This window comes from Acinonyx jubatus, chromosome A3 (genome assembly GCF_027475565.1).
Source record: "Acinonyx jubatus isolate Ajub_Pintada_27869175 chromosome A3, VMU_Ajub_asm_v1.0, whole genome shotgun sequence".
Taxonomy (NCBI): Eukaryota; Metazoa; Chordata; class Mammalia; order Carnivora; family Felidae; genus Acinonyx; species Acinonyx jubatus.
Window position 1 is genome coordinate 74,877,010 of NC_069388.1, and position 15,854 is coordinate 74,892,863.

Sequence of the window (15,854 nt, forward strand, 5' to 3'; positions counted from 1 at the left end):
TGGATTTGGTGTGGGTAATTTGCATTATCTGGGTGTAACACATTATTTTTTTTATCTGTTAAATGTGCACATAATGACACATTTTCCTTACCACCTCATGAAGTTGAAAACAACAACAACAACAACCCATAATACGTATCTATGAAAGGTGAGAAGAAAATGACTACCATGTGGAAATAAAGTACAATGTAATAGAAAGATCTATGGAATTAGAATAAAGGGGAAGCAGGCAGGGCTCTCCTTTTATTCGTGGAGAAAAGAAAAACGATTACTAAATTCAGAAAAATCACATAAAAAGAAAATCATTTAAAATGCATTAGGGAGCTAGATATTTACATTTTTCTATGCCTAGTATGATTACAATGCAAATAATCATTTCCTACCTGATCTTAGTACTCTTGAGTTTCCTACTACAGGCTTGTCTAAAACTAGGGATATTGTACATACTTAAAGTGAAAATATTAACTAGTTGTTATTTTTTACTTCATAGAAAAAAAGAAGAGATAATATTTAAAAAGTTAACTGGAAAGCAAGTTTTATTTTAGATTAGGGGTTGGCAAACTCTTTCTGTAAAGAACCAGATAGTAAATATTTTAGGCTTTTATGAGCTCTGTGGGCCACATATGGGTCTCTGTTGCATATTCTTTTTCTTTCTTTTCTTTTTTTTTTATAATCCTATAAAAATGTAAAAATCATTCTTAGCTCAAGGACACATAAAAATAGGACTTAGACTGCAAACCTTATTGCGGATTAAGTTTTGCTCAAACTTATTTTTAACTTCAGCAAAATTTCAGAAATAGATAGAACCTCAAATTCTAAACTATATTAAAAAAGGAGAATGGACTTTGATGTCATAGAGGCATGGGATTGAATCCTGCGTTTGTCCATTACTAGTTCTGACTTGGGCAGGTTACTTGCTGGGGTGCTTAGCTTCCTGGCTGGGAGGTGGCCTTGATTTAATGAGATAATTTGTGAAAGATACTTTGCCCAATGATCATCACATAATTAGAACCTCAACAAATTTTCTTCCTTCCCTCCCTTTCTTATCTTCTTTGACAATATTTCCCAGTCCTTTCTTTCTTGAATTGCTTTAACAGAATTCTAGACTGTGTATTTCTAATATAATATCTTCATAGAAACTCTCACTTTGACCTAATTTGTATAAAATTAATTTATCAACATTTTTATTACTTGGGACAAATTATTGACTTTATTTACACCAAAATCTATACCCACTAAATGCAGTCACTCCTAAATTTCTTCAGTACTGTATCAAGATCTATAATGTTGATAGATAGTAGTGATAAAACTTTTATGAGAATTTTATTTATTTATTTATTTTTAATTTTTGTTTAGTGTTTATTTATTTTTGAGACACAGAGAGACAGGGCATGAGCAGGGGAGGGGCAGAGAGAGAGGGAGACACAGAATCAGAAGCAGGCTCCAGGCTCTGAGCTGTCAGCACAGAGCCCGACGCGGGGCTCGAACTCACAGACCGTAAGATCATGACCTGAGCCAAAGTCGGACGCTTAACCGACTGAGCCACCCAGGCGCCCCATATGGGAATTTTAGAGAATTTATCCAATACTCATAGAATATAAATATTTTAAGCCATATGCTACATGATTAGATAAAAAAACAAACTAAAAAAACGGGGGTTATATAGGCTGGTGAAGATTGTTAGTTGTTTGTTTTACCATTTTGTTCAATAGTCTTCTATGATTATTTGAATCCTGCCCACAACTCTCTATTAAGACCACTGGTTATGCACCCACAATTGGAGTACCAAGTATATAAAGCATAAGTTAACAAATTAAAGACTCCACCTATATACAATACAGTGATATGGGGTTCCAATACATTCTCAACAACGGATACATCATCCAGATGAAAATCAATGAGGAAACATTGGGCTTAAACTGCATGTTAGATCAGATGGACTAACAGACATATACAAATCATTCCAACCAACTGCAGCAGAATATACATTCTTCTCAAACACACATGGAACATTTTCTAGAGCAGATCATTTGTTAGGCCACAGGACAAGTTAATAAATTTAAGAAGATTGAAATATCAAGCATCGTTTCCAACCACAACATTATGAAACTTGAAATCAATTATAAGAGGAAAACTGGAAACTTCCTGTATGTGTGGAGATTAAACAACATGTTCCTGAACTACCATTAGTGAAAGGGACAGACATCAAAGGAACTACCAAATCAAAAGGGACAACAAGGGCACCTGGCTGGCTCAGTTGGTAGAGCATGTCACTCTTGATCTCAGGGTTGTGAGTTTGAGCCCCACATCGGGTATAGAGATTACTTAAATAAGTAAATATTTTTTAAAAAGGCACATCAAAGAATATCTCCAGACAAATGAAAACGGAAAGACACATACCAAAACTTATAGGATGCAAGAAAAGAAGTTCCAAAAAGTAACTTTATAGTGATAAATGCCTACATTAAGAAAAAAAGAAAGATCTTAAACAACCTAGCTTTACATCTAAAGGAACGAGAAAAAGAAGAACAAACACAAAGTTTGTAAGCATGAAGTTAGTAGAAAGAAGAAAATAATAAACTCCAGAGCCAAAATTCATGAAATAGAGATCAAAAAGAATAGAAAAGATCAAGGAAACAGCTGGCTTTTGAAAAGATAGAAAATATTGGCAAACTTTTAGCTAGACTAAAAAAAAAAAAAAGACCCATATCAATGAAGTCAGGGATGAAAGAGGAGAGATTATAACTGATAAACTTTAGGGGCTCCTGGGTGGCTTAGTTGGTTAAGTGTTTGACTCTTGATTTCAGCTCAGGTCATGATTTAAAGATTCATGAGTTTGAGCCCTCATTGGGCTCTGCACTGGCAGCACAAATCCTGCTTGGGATTCTCTCTCTCTCTCTTTCTCTCTTTCTGCCCCTCCCCTGCTCTCTCTCTCTCTCAAAATAAATAAACATTTTTTTATTAAAAAAAAAAAACCTCTAAGAATCTTAAGAAACTACTATGGACAATTATATAGCAACACACTAGATAAGTTAGAAGAAATGGATATATTTCTAGAAACATGCAACCTACCAAGATCGAATCACAGAAAAATAGAAAATCTGAACAGACCTATTACTAGTAAGGAACAAGGAAACGTCCAGGACCAGATGGCTTCCCTGGTGAATTCTACCAAACATTTAAAGAAGAATTCATATGAATTGTTTTCAAACTCTTCCCCCAAAATAGAAGAAGGACACACTTCCAAACTCATTTTAAGAAGCCAGCATTGCCGTGGTACCAAGGCCAGGTAAGGATGCTATAGGAAAAGAAAATTACAGTCCAATATCCCTGATGACCGTAGATGCAAAAATACTAAGCAAAATACTAGCAATCCAATTTCAACAGTATGTTAAAGGGTTAATACACCACGATCAAGTGAGACTTATTCCTGGGATGCAAGGATGGTTCATATAAACAAATCAATCAGTGTGATACATCACATTAACAAAATGAGTGCTAAGAATCATATGATCATGTAAATAGATGCAGAAAAAAAAACATTTGACAAATTCAACATCTTTTCATGATTAAAAAGTCTCTAAAAATTAGGCATAGAAGGAACGTACCTCAACATAAAAAAGGCCAGTTATGACAAGCCCATAGACAACATCATAATTGATGGTGAAAAGCTGAAAGCACTTCCTCTAAGATCAGGAAAATGACAAGAATGCCCACTCTCACCATTTTTATTCAATATAGTACTGGAAGTCCTACTCAGAGCAATTTGTCAAGAAAAAGAAATAAAGTCATCCAAATAGGAAAGGAAGTAAAATTGTCTCTGGGGATGACATGATCTTATATACAGAAAACCCTAAAGATTCCACCAAAAAACCATTAGAAGTAATAATGGTAATAATGAAGTAATAAAGAATTTCAGTAAAGTTGCAGGATACAAAATCAGTATAGAAAAGTCAGTTGCATTTCTATATACTAACGATGAGCTATTGAAAAGAGAAAATAATCCCATTTAAAATCACATCAAAAAGAATAAAATATTTAGGAATAAATTTAACCAAGAACATGAAAGATCTATATACTGAAAACCATAAAATACTGATGAAAGAAATTGAAGAAGGCACAAATAAATAGACATTCCATGCTGATGGGTTAAAAGAATTAAAATTGTAAAAATGTACATACTGTCCAGAACAGTCAACAGATTCAACTTAGTCTCTATCAAAGTTCCAATGGCTTTTTTCACAGAAATAGAAAAACAATTCTAAAAATTGTTTGGAACCACAAAAGACCCTGAGTTGCCATAGCAATCCTGAGAAGGAAGAATGGTGTTGGAGGCATCACACTTCCTGATCTCAAACTGGATTACAGTGTTCTAGTAATCAAAACAATATGGTGTTAGCATGAGAACAGAAACATAGATCAATGCAACAGAATAGAGATCCCAGAAATAAACTCATGCATATACGGTCAATTAATCTTTGACAAGGAGCCAAGAATATACATAGGAAAAGGATATTTTTTTTAATGGTGCTGGGAAAATTTAACAGCTACATGGAAAAGAATGAAACTGGACCCATATCTTACACCACACACAAAAATTAACTCCAAATGGATTAAGACTTGAACATAAGACTTGAAACCATAAAACTTCTAGAAGAAAACGTAAGGAAAACTTGACATTGGTCTTGCCAGTGATTTTTGGATTTAACGCCAAAAGCAAAGGCAACTAATGCAAAAATAAACAAGTGAGACTGCATCAAACTAAAAAGCCTCTTCATATTAAAGGAAACCATCAACACGATGAATAGGCAATTATGGAATGGGAGAAAACATGTACAAACCACATGTCCAGTGAGGATATATCCAAAATATGCAAATGAACTCATATAACTCAATAGCAAAAACAAAGCAACCCAGTTGAAAAGTGAGCAAAAGATATGTATAGGCATTTTCCAAAGAAGACATCCAAATGGCCACCGGGTATATAAAATTGTACTCAGCATCGCTAAATCATCAGACAAATGCAAATCAAAACCACAATGTGATATCAACTCACACTTGTTAGGCTATTATCAAAAATACCAGATAACAAATACTGGCAAGGATATGGAAAAAAGGGAACCCTTGTGCACTGTTGGTGGGAATGTAAACTACCACAGCCACTGTGGAAAATAGTACAGAGATTCCTCAAGAAATTAAAAATAGAACTACCATATCATCCAGCAATCCACTTCTGGGTATGTATCCAAAGGAAGTGAAATCATTGTCTCTGAGACTTACCTTTACTGTCATGTTCACTGCAGCATTATCTAAAGAATTACTGTATTCTGAGCCAAATGGTTAGCATATGTTTTCTTTACTATATTGTTCGCTTCTTGTCTTTATATTAAACGTAGACCCCACACTGCCCTTTAGACTTTGAGTAAGCCAACACAGTCTTGAGACCCATAGCTCAGTGATGATCGAGAAGGCCTTAGTGTTCCCCCTCAGCTTGACTAAATTTTAGACCATTTTCTTCTGGATTATAGGCCCCTGTCCTCCCTCTTCTTAAAGCATTTACCTAAGAACACTTAAAATTGTAAGTTCTTTCTCTGCATCTTTGAGATATAAATCTCCTCCCAGCCTCTTGCCAGTGTTGCAACCAGGGAATGTCTTTCTCAAGGACCTGGGAGCCATCCCTTTAAAATGTAGTCATTAAGAAGGATGTGCCCTTATCCCCTTGTCTCTGATGAAGGGGCGGAGCCTACACACCAGTTAACAAACCTACTCACGCTGACCAGCCTTCTCTCTTAACCTCCTCCAGTTATTTCACTACCTCACCCTCAGGACTTAAAAACTTGCCCACGTTTTGTTTCAGTGGAGTTGAATTCAAGCCCTACCCAACTGCTGCAGTCTCTCTCCCTTATTCAGTAGCCTTCTTTGTCTGTTTGACTTGATCAGTACAACTTCCCTTTGACAGTGATTGAGAGTGAAAACTCTGGGGTCAGACTCTGACTCCATTTTACTACACAAATCACATAATCTCACCAGGCTTCAGTTTTTATTTGAAAAAAAAAATGGAGATAATGGTACCTACCTACAGGATTTCTGTGAGGATGGCATGGGTCAGTGAGTATAAAGCTCTTAGCATGCTGCCTGGTGCATATTAGGCACAATGAATTTTAGGTCTGATGTTTTGTTTTGTTTTTTTTGACTAATGACTATATGAAAAGCCTCTTGATATGTCTTTTATATATATATAGTATATATATATATATATACTATATATATATAGCATAGTATATATATATAGTATAGTGTGTATATATATAATATATACATATATATTATATATAATATAATATATTATATATATGCACACATAGTAAATTACTCTAGTGTATTTAAAAGGTTTCCTTTAGCTGAATTACCAGTATGTATATTTTCAGGGTATCTACTTTGCAAAGTGAAGTCTGTTTAGTTCTTGAACTAAAATGAGTGCATCATAAATAGTGAAAGCAGTTATATATCTAATCCTGGAGTCTAGTTATTTAGGGCAGAGGGATAGGGTTACTTCTGAGGCCATGTTGAGAAATGGTGTCTGTGGGCGAGAGAGACAAAACTGAAATATCATGTTTTCAGACACTCTAGCAAGCTATATTCTCCAACAAATGAAGAAAACTCTGTGCTGCTTATATTTTTAAGGTCAAATTATCTCCTTCTTAGGCTATCATAAAACCAAAAACTTAGACTAAAATTTAATACTAAATTTTCTTTTAATGGGTATTATATTTTAAAAATGCAAGTTGTATTGCAGTACTCTGTTGTCTTAAAGCTCTATCATGAAATGTTGCCTCAGTCCCTAAATTTTAAAGAAATACATGTGAAACAGTACATTTAAAACTTTTAAACTGCTTTTGGGCACCTAGGTGGCTCAGTTGGTTGAGTGTTGGACTCTTGATTTTGGCTCAGGTCATGATTTCATGGTTCATGGGTTCAAAGCCCCGTGTCAGGCTCTGTACAGACAGCATGGAGCCTGGTTGGGATTCTCTCTCTTCCTCTCTCTCTGCCCTTCCCAGGTCACACACACACACTCTCTCTCTCAAAACAAAATAAAAACTTTAAAAAATTTTTTTAAACTACCTTCTTTTTGTGGGGGGAGCATGGTGACATAGTTGGGAACTCCTATATTCTGACTACATATCAGGATAAATGTCTAGTCATTTCAGTTTCCTATTCAGTGCATGTTATATCTGGAAAACTACTTCTCCCCCTTCTTTCTCTCTCCAAAAGTAATCTGAGAAAAATTCACTTGAATTGCCATCTGACTTTTAACAATCTATATTCTGTTTGGAGAACTTGCTTGCAATTCTGACTAACTTACAAAGATAACAGTGATGATATGGATCGGTCTGAAAGGCCAAAAGTACTGCATTGATGTTCCCTTAAATACAGATAACATGGTGGGTTTGTTGTTTTTTTTTTTTTCTTTAAGAGTCATTACCTCTTATAGTCTGTTCACTGTTTCCATACTTCCTGGTAATGGAGATTCCGATAACATTAGGTTTATATTTTTAGATTGTTAGCTCTCCTCTCCTCTCCCTGCTTGAACCACTTTTATGATTCAGGGAGGGGTTGTAAGAAAAGGCAGATCCCATAAGCTGTATGAATACAGATTTTAAAAAAATTGTAGTTTGATATCTAGATGCTCACCTGGAGGGAAGGGAATTTAGGAGTAAAATAAAAAGGACTAAAATTTAAGTCAACTCAGAAACAAGATATGTCTATGATGAAGTAAGGATTTAAGCTGGAAAGTTAGTTGTTATGGCCCCCAGTTGTATATATTTTATCCTCAGGCACCATTTGGTTTAATAAAATGTAGATCTGAGGCTGTTCTTAACCTATCAGTTTCTTAAGACTTAATTATAAAGGTTATATTTTCAGAGGACAAAAGCATTATTCATTTCTCTGTTCATGTCTTCCAGGTTTATCTTGCAGATTATGGACTTTGCTACAGATATTGTCCCAATGGGAACCACAAACAGTATCAAGAAAATCCTAGAAAAGGCCATAATGGGACAATAGAGTTTACCAGTGTGGATGCCCACAAGGGAGTAGGTAGGTTTCTTTTTTTCTCTTTTTCTTAATTTTATTTCAGGAGAATGATTAAAGAGTCATAAGGCCTATGAAATGACCTTTGCATAGTCAGTTTGAAGAGTGAGAACACTGACAAGATTTTTATCAAAAGTAGTGAATTCTGTATGCCAGTGAGTATTTCTTCTAACAAGGGGAGGAGGTGGAGATCGTGACAAGTGAGAAGGGCACAACAGAGTGTCAAGTAAGCAAAACTTGATGGATTTGGGGCAGGAAATTACTAGTTTGTATGGGTTAAACTTGTAGGTCGGCAACTGAATCTGTATGCTGTCGTTAATATCACAGATTTGGTAAAGGTGCACATGGGAAGAATTATTCTTGTTTTTCACCATGCCCTTATCAGAGCTTTAGAAGATATCATCTTTCCACAATAAGGAAATCTTTTCTGAAACTATAAAGTGTTAACTTGTGGAAATCTCTCCTAGTCGCCTTTCATATATCTTACTTATTTAAACTCACTTTGATGGTATTGGAAACACATTTGCAGGTAAATTACATACATAGTCCTTTTATTGGATATTGATTGTACTGCCTTGCATTCCAAGGCAGACTTAATTCAACAATTCCCTAATTAGTTAAAGTCATAACCTATGTCTTGTATTCATTTACCATTAATTAAACCTTAGCTGTTTATTACACTGCAGTCCAAATCCAATAGCCGACCCAGAGAGCCATGGAAAAGGAAGTAGGAGGTCAATATTGAAAATATATGGTGCAGAGTCCCACCGATGGTTGCTTTGTTCACAATCAATATGGTCAATGCAACTGTACTTTCTTAGTTGCTCTGTCAGCAAGACAAAAAGTCAATTCTAATGTTATGCTAGTAAAAAAAATGGTGAATATTGAAAAAGTTTGGCTTTCAAAATTATATTCTTTGTAAACTTTATTTATAAAAGTATTTTAAAATATGCTAAACCATACAAAAAATTTACAAGCAGCTTTGAAAGGACCACATTTCACTCAGAGGCAATTAGACATTTGCACTTGTTAATGGCTGTTGAACTGTTACCCTAAACTGATACTTTCTGACGAGTTTTAGTTGGCGCAAACAACTGTATATTATTGCCTTTTCTATTAAAAGGACCATTGACCATGTAATGTAGAAGGTCTTGATCATTTTCCAGAGCAGTTAAAACCCACACTAGTGTGAGGTAGGCCAATGAAAAAAGTGAAACAAGTGTGTCAGTTGTATACCTTCTTTCCGAGAAGCATCATAGGTTAAATTTTCTGAAATGGAAATTAGCGTTTTTATATTCCTGATCAGAGTAACAGAAATCACTACATTTTTCCCCAATAATAGGGTAGTTAGAAAAGTAGTGATCACTCGGAAACAGTAATATTGTATAATTTTTCACCGTTTACATTGTTAATGAATCAATGAGCATTTAAAGACGTAAATGGGACATGGCTTTAATTAAATTAAGAAATGTAAGAGTCAAATGCTTATTGATATATATTTTTTTCAATTTAAAGTTCTTGCACTCTGAATGAATTTTGTTCCTTACTTTTGCCAGATGTATTGGTATGAAAGAATTTGCAGAAACCTGGAGGTACTTTTTTCATAGTGGTGTAACTGGAAATTCATCATACAGATTCTTAAGCCTTGGTCTAGTGATGTTAATGATATTAACTTATGGTTGGGCCACTTGCTTCTAAAACTGACTGCTCTAATACTGATCCTGCCTGATTTTGGCTATCAAAATCACTAAGAAACCATAGTGATGGCAGAAGGGGAAGTAGAGTTGTTACATGTTGGTTTAGTTAGTGTTTGGACTGTGGTAATTCTGAACGTCCTCAACAGTCATCCCCTAGTTTAGGGCAGTGTTTGCATTGTGCCATCTTCATGAATGACTCAAATAACTTTTTTTTTATTCTGCAGTCCATTTAAGTTTTTCGTCCCTAAATAATAAAACGTGTTGATGAATTGGGCAGATTTCCGCATGCTATGTCTCTGGGGAGAAGACTGAACTGAGAAGGATGGTAGAAAGGTGGTATTACCTTCCTAGGAGGATAGTCAGGGAAGTGCCTATACAACATGTTTTTGGTATTTGCTAAAAAGTTAGATGCTAGGGTGAATAATTCATTTTTATCATGGGTTTCACCAGATTCATATAAAAAATAGATTCCCTTAATGCATTTAAAATAGAATTTACACTAAACTTCTAGGAATATCTATATCTGCACAGGTAGACGTATAGATACAGTTAACCCTTAAACAACATGAGGATTAGGGGTGCCAATGCCCCATGTGGTCAAAAATCCACGCATAAATTTTGACCCCCCATAACGTAACCACTAATAGCCTACTGAATAACCAGAAGCCTTACCGGATAACATAGTTGATTAATATGTTTTTTATGTTATATGTATTGCATACTGCATTCTTACAATAAAGTAAGCTAGAGAAAGAAAACGTTACTAAGAAAATTGTAAGGAAGAGAAAATGTATTTACAGTGCTATACTGTAAAAAAATCTGCATTTAAGTAGACCCGTACAATTCAAATCTGTGATGTCCACTATATACACATATATACATACATACATGCACGTGTACCCACATATATACATAGATACATATAAGTATGCATTTTTGCTGAAGTTTTAGTGTGCAGTTTTTAGTCTGGTATAAGAAGTGAAGGGTTTGATATCCTCAAATGTTTGAAAGCTATTCATTCCTAATGTTTTGCATTTAATTTTCCAAAATAAAACATTTTACTTTAGGATTTTATTAGGAATGAAATAATCATTTAGTCATACGTAGAAACCAGAATAAACAGGGCCGTAAATCCTGTAGGTAAATGCGAAAGGTCAGATTCATAAATATTCATGTGTTTACTTTTCAGTACAGTCACTATGTAGTTTAATCTCAGAAAAAAATCTTTTCTCTACCAGTCCAGCCGTGAGATCAAATAAATACTGAGAAAGATAATGCAAAGGAAAACGTAAAGAGCAAAACAAGTTATCTCTAGGAAGTAGAACCTCTGGTTGTCAAAGCATTTACTGTATGTCAGGTGTATCTGTGTCTGGTCAGGCCCAGGGAAATATACACGCTTCCGTGTAAAACTGGCTTCTGAATTAGCCACTTAACAGTCTGTTAACGTGATCAGACTATCTGGTCTCACCTACTTTTTCTAGTGGATACTTGGAAACCAGAGCTAACTCTCATTTTTCTGTGGATTAGTTGGGTTTTTCTAATGCAAGCGTTTGTATAAGGTGCCAATCAGCAGTTTCGCCTAAGCATTTTCTAGTTCAACTTTATGTAAAAAGAAAGGCAGCTTGTATTATTACAAACCAAAAGCTATGAATAGAGGATACAGGGATGGATGGATAGATGGATGAGCATTTCCGGGACTGTCCTACATCTCTGTATATCCGTATGCTTTTTAAAAATTGGAGTTACTCTTCTAAACTCGGTTCTCTTATATGGCCTAAAGGTATTTTCTGAGTGGCTGAAATGCTTCATTTAGTGTAAAATTAGAGTAATATACATTGGGTTTATCTGTCTCTTCTATTATTAATTTTTTATTCTTCATAAACACTAACATGTATAAACATTGACATATTTTGGGCTTGTTGCCTGATAATTAAAGAGAATTATATCTGTGTCAAATATAGTGTTTTAAAATTTCTTACATTCTTAGTAATGTTAAAAAGCAATATTTGGATCAATGTGTGGTATGGATTTTTGTAGATTTTTCTACTCACTGAGGCATGCAGTCAATACCTAATTTCTCCAGAGATATACTGCATTTAACATATTGAGTTTTTTTAAATACTTCAGACCTCTACATTGAGTGTATAATACCTGTTTTAATTTGACATCATTGGTGACCATAAAATATGATATCTAAATTGCATTTTAAATGTCCATTTGTTTGTGTAATATATTCAGTATCAAGGAAAGAGATACAGACTTTTTTTATTTTTGCCAGTTGCTACGGTGTATGAAATCCAAGTCTTGTGTTATTTCTTGCACAGTTTCCTTTCACCCTAATCTAGCACTCCAGCTTACAAAATGTATGTGAAATAAACTGAGAGTGTATTTTCATGTTACCAAACTTGAGGAAATGATACGGTTTATACAATATTTATCTCCTTAAACAATGATTCAATTATTATCATAATTTTTCAATTATGATATTAAGGTAAACCATCAAGCTTGGATCCTGTTAGTAGTCAGAAAAACATACCATTGATTTCGATTTTTAGGTAAATGTGACTGCTATAAATAGTATTTGGTTGATATATAAATAAAAAATAAGACACTATTCCTTCTACATGGCATACCCCAATTTTAACATTTAGACATGACTTTTAAAGTCTTAACATAGGTCTTAATCTATTTTTTGGGGGTTAATAGTACACATTGGCCAAATGTAAGATACCTTTGAGGAATTTAAGAAACAAAACAAACAAGTAAAGAAGAGGGGGGAAGAAACAGAAAGGGAAGCAAACCAAGAAAACAACTCTTAACTACAGAGAACATACTGATGAATGTTACCAGAGGGGAGGTGGGTGGTGGGATGGGTAAAATAAAAATAAAAAATAAAAATAAAAGTAAAAAAGCTTTGCTCTGTTGAATAACGTTTCCTATGCCTCACAGAGTAGTGTTTCATGGACAACTTTAAAAAAAATATTTTTTTTTGATGGTTTTATTTTTTGGAGGGAGGGAGAGAGAAAGAGAGAGAGAGAGAGAGAGACCGAGCGCGAATGGGGGAGGGGCAGAGAGAGAGGAAGACACAGAATCCCAATCAGGCTCCAGGCTCTGAGCTGACAGCAGAGAGCCAGATACGAGGCGCTGGAACTCAGGAACCACAAGGTCACGACCTGAGCCGAAGTCAGGCGCTAACCAACTGAGCCGCCCATACGCCCCTTCATTAAAAACTTTTTTAAAGATAATGAAAAATAAGAGAGACCTGAGCTGAATATTTTATTTGAAATGTGACACATTGCATTCTGCTTTCCTAATACCCTTTTTTGAAATTAAAATAAATTAAAATAAATTGTGGCCACCATAAAATTTTTTAGCTCTTTATGCATCTAAATTGACAAAGTATAATAACATAGGCAACTAGCTGGGGGAAAAAAAGAAAGCTCTAAATTTGTTCTGCAGATAGGCACCATTTGATACCTCTGGTGAACATCTCATTCAGATATTTTCTCCTTTTTTATGTCATCTCTGAGCATAGAAACTAGTGTTTTGGGCATGTAAACCCTGTCTGCTTAAGGCAGAAGTTTTCAAGTTCACTTTATTATTTCCTACCAAATCTTGTTTTTCTTCATACTTCATACTTCATGTTACTCTGTATAAAAAAATAAAACTAAACAGAAAATACTTTCATCAAATAATCAATATATTTTGGGATGAACACTTAAACTTTCTTTTGCCCTCAGTTCCTGTTTCATCCTGTTTGGTGAGTTGACCCTAGATAATTTTACTCCAGTTTGTCTTTAGAATAAGGACCAGTTCTCTAAGTGAACTTCTCTCATTCTCATACCAGCTCGGAGGACCAGGACCATCGAAACGCTTTTAGAAAGTAATGTTTTAACTAGACACCCTTCTTCATCAGAATGAAGTAGTTTGAAAGGAATTGTTTCACGAAGGGATAGTTGCATGGAAACTTTTTTTAGTGTGGCAGCTTAGACCTCAGAACCTGCTGTTTGTTTATTCCTTGACAAACAGCTGTCTTTGCCTCAATATGTCCTTTGGTATTTTAAGTTAAAATGCCTGCTTCAAATAATCCGCCAACTATAGAAGTAGTTAAGGTAATGTGGTCTGAATGGTGTTAAATGATAGATGTAATTGTTAGATTGAGTGTGGGTTTTGGGTTCGGAAAGATTTGGATTTCAATGCAGAGCTCTCTCAGTTTTTGCTTTGTGATACAAGAAAAGTTATTTAACCTCTCTGAGCATCTATTTTCTTTAAAAAAAAAAAAAGTTTATTTATTGCGTGAGACAGAGGGGTGAAGCATGGGAGCGCAGGAGCATGAGACAGAGAGAGAGAGAGAATATCCCAGGCAGGCTCCATAGTGTTCACGCAGACCCCGAGATGGGGCTTGATCTCAAGAACGTCGAGATTCTTGGTTTTCTGCTGAGGTCAGGATCTCGAGGTTCTTGAGATCAAGCCCCGTCTCAGGCTCTGCCTGGATACCACGGAGCCTGCTTGGGATTCTCTGTCTCTCTCTATCTCTACCCCTCCCAGGCTGGCACATTAGCAGATCCATAAATCATATTAACTATTTTTATTTTCATTATGCATTCTAGTGTCCACTCTTTCTGGAATCTGCTTTTTCATGAAATGGCATTCAAGCCACACCTGTGCTTTTTTTTTTTCTAATTTTTTTTTTCAACGTTTATTTATTTTTTGGGACAGAGAGAGACAGAGCACGAACGGGGGAGGGGCAGAGAGAGAGGGAGACACAGAATCGGAAACAGGCTCCAGGCTCTGAGCCATCAGCCCAGAGCCCGACGCGGGGCTGGAACTCCCGGACCGCGAGATCGTGACCTGGCTGAAGTCGGAAGCTTAACCGACTGCACCACCCAGGCGCCCCGTTGTGCTTTTTTTAAATTGCTGTTACTCTTGGCAGTACTTCATAATTTAGAAATGTTAAACAATTGAGAATACAACAGGCTTTCAATAAAGAGTCATTTGCATTGCTCCATAGTAATAAGCTAAATAAAAACTAGATGCTAAATTTTATTTTAAAACTAAGAGAGGGGCCCCTGGGTGGCTCAGTTGGTTGGGCAGCCTTGATTTGATCAAGTGACTCTTGATTTTGGCTCAGGTCGTGCTCTCACTGTTGGTCATGAGTTCAAGGTCCACATGGGGCTTTTGCACTCACAGTGTGGCGCCTGCTTCGGACCCTCTGTCTCCCTCTTTCTGCCCCTACCCCACTCACACCCTCTCTCCCTCTCTCTCCCTCCCTCTCTCTCTCTCTTTCAAAAACAAATAAATGTTTAAAAAAATTATAAAATAAAACTAAGAGAGTATAGAAGAAAAATATTAGTAACTGAATCTTGCCACATTTCTGAGCAGTAGCTCAGAATAAGTAAAAGTTTGATTTTTTAGGAAATCTACGTGAAAATATACTGTTAATGATTACATTAATTATCGAATTCAACTGAGGAACTTTATTATAATAAATTATACAGAGATACAAATTCTACAGAAACAAAATAGTTCATAATATATTTTAACTTTCAAATTATAAAAATATTTTTATAGTTAGATATTAATATTTATTTTTAGATATAATAAATTCTTATTTTTTTATTTTATGCATTTTAATTTTTTCCAGATAAACAGGAAATAGACTATCCAACTATCCAATTATATTGTATGGTACATATACAAAACTCCATTTCCTGGGATTGGATTGGATTATTAATATTATTATTGTTATCTAGAATTATTATACTTTTGTAATATCATCTCTATTTTGATGATGCATTTTAACGTCAATTAAAGCTATATGATCATTCTGTTAATTATACCCACACATATGCTAATAATGTCATCTAGAATATTTATTTTTAATTAATTTAACATGATTTTTCTGTATAGTAGATGGAAGAAGACCTAATCATTAGGTCTTAGAGGTGAACTTCATTAAAACACATAGAACTTTGTAATTTGTTTCTCTGGGAGGGAATTTCAGGGAGAGTTCTCTTTTTAATGGTGCGAAAGAGTGACTATAGGATTTTTTTTAACATTACATGT

The 15,854-nt window shown here is 35.1% G+C and overlaps 1 protein-coding gene across 7 annotated transcripts in view; it reads left to right on the plus strand.

The window, feature by feature from the left end:
* Positions 1-15,854, plus strand: part of VRK2 (VRK serine/threonine kinase 2) — a 103,374-nt gene that overhangs the window by 57,658 nt on the left and 29,862 nt on the right. For all 7 annotated transcript variants that reach the window (XM_027072406.2, XM_027072405.2, XM_015074203.3 and 4 more), the window contains one exon: positions 7,965-8,097. In XM_027072406.2, the coding sequence (XP_026928207.1) occupies positions 7,965-8,097 (133 nt within the window). The remainder of the gene's footprint in view (positions 1-7,964; positions 8,098-15,854) is intronic.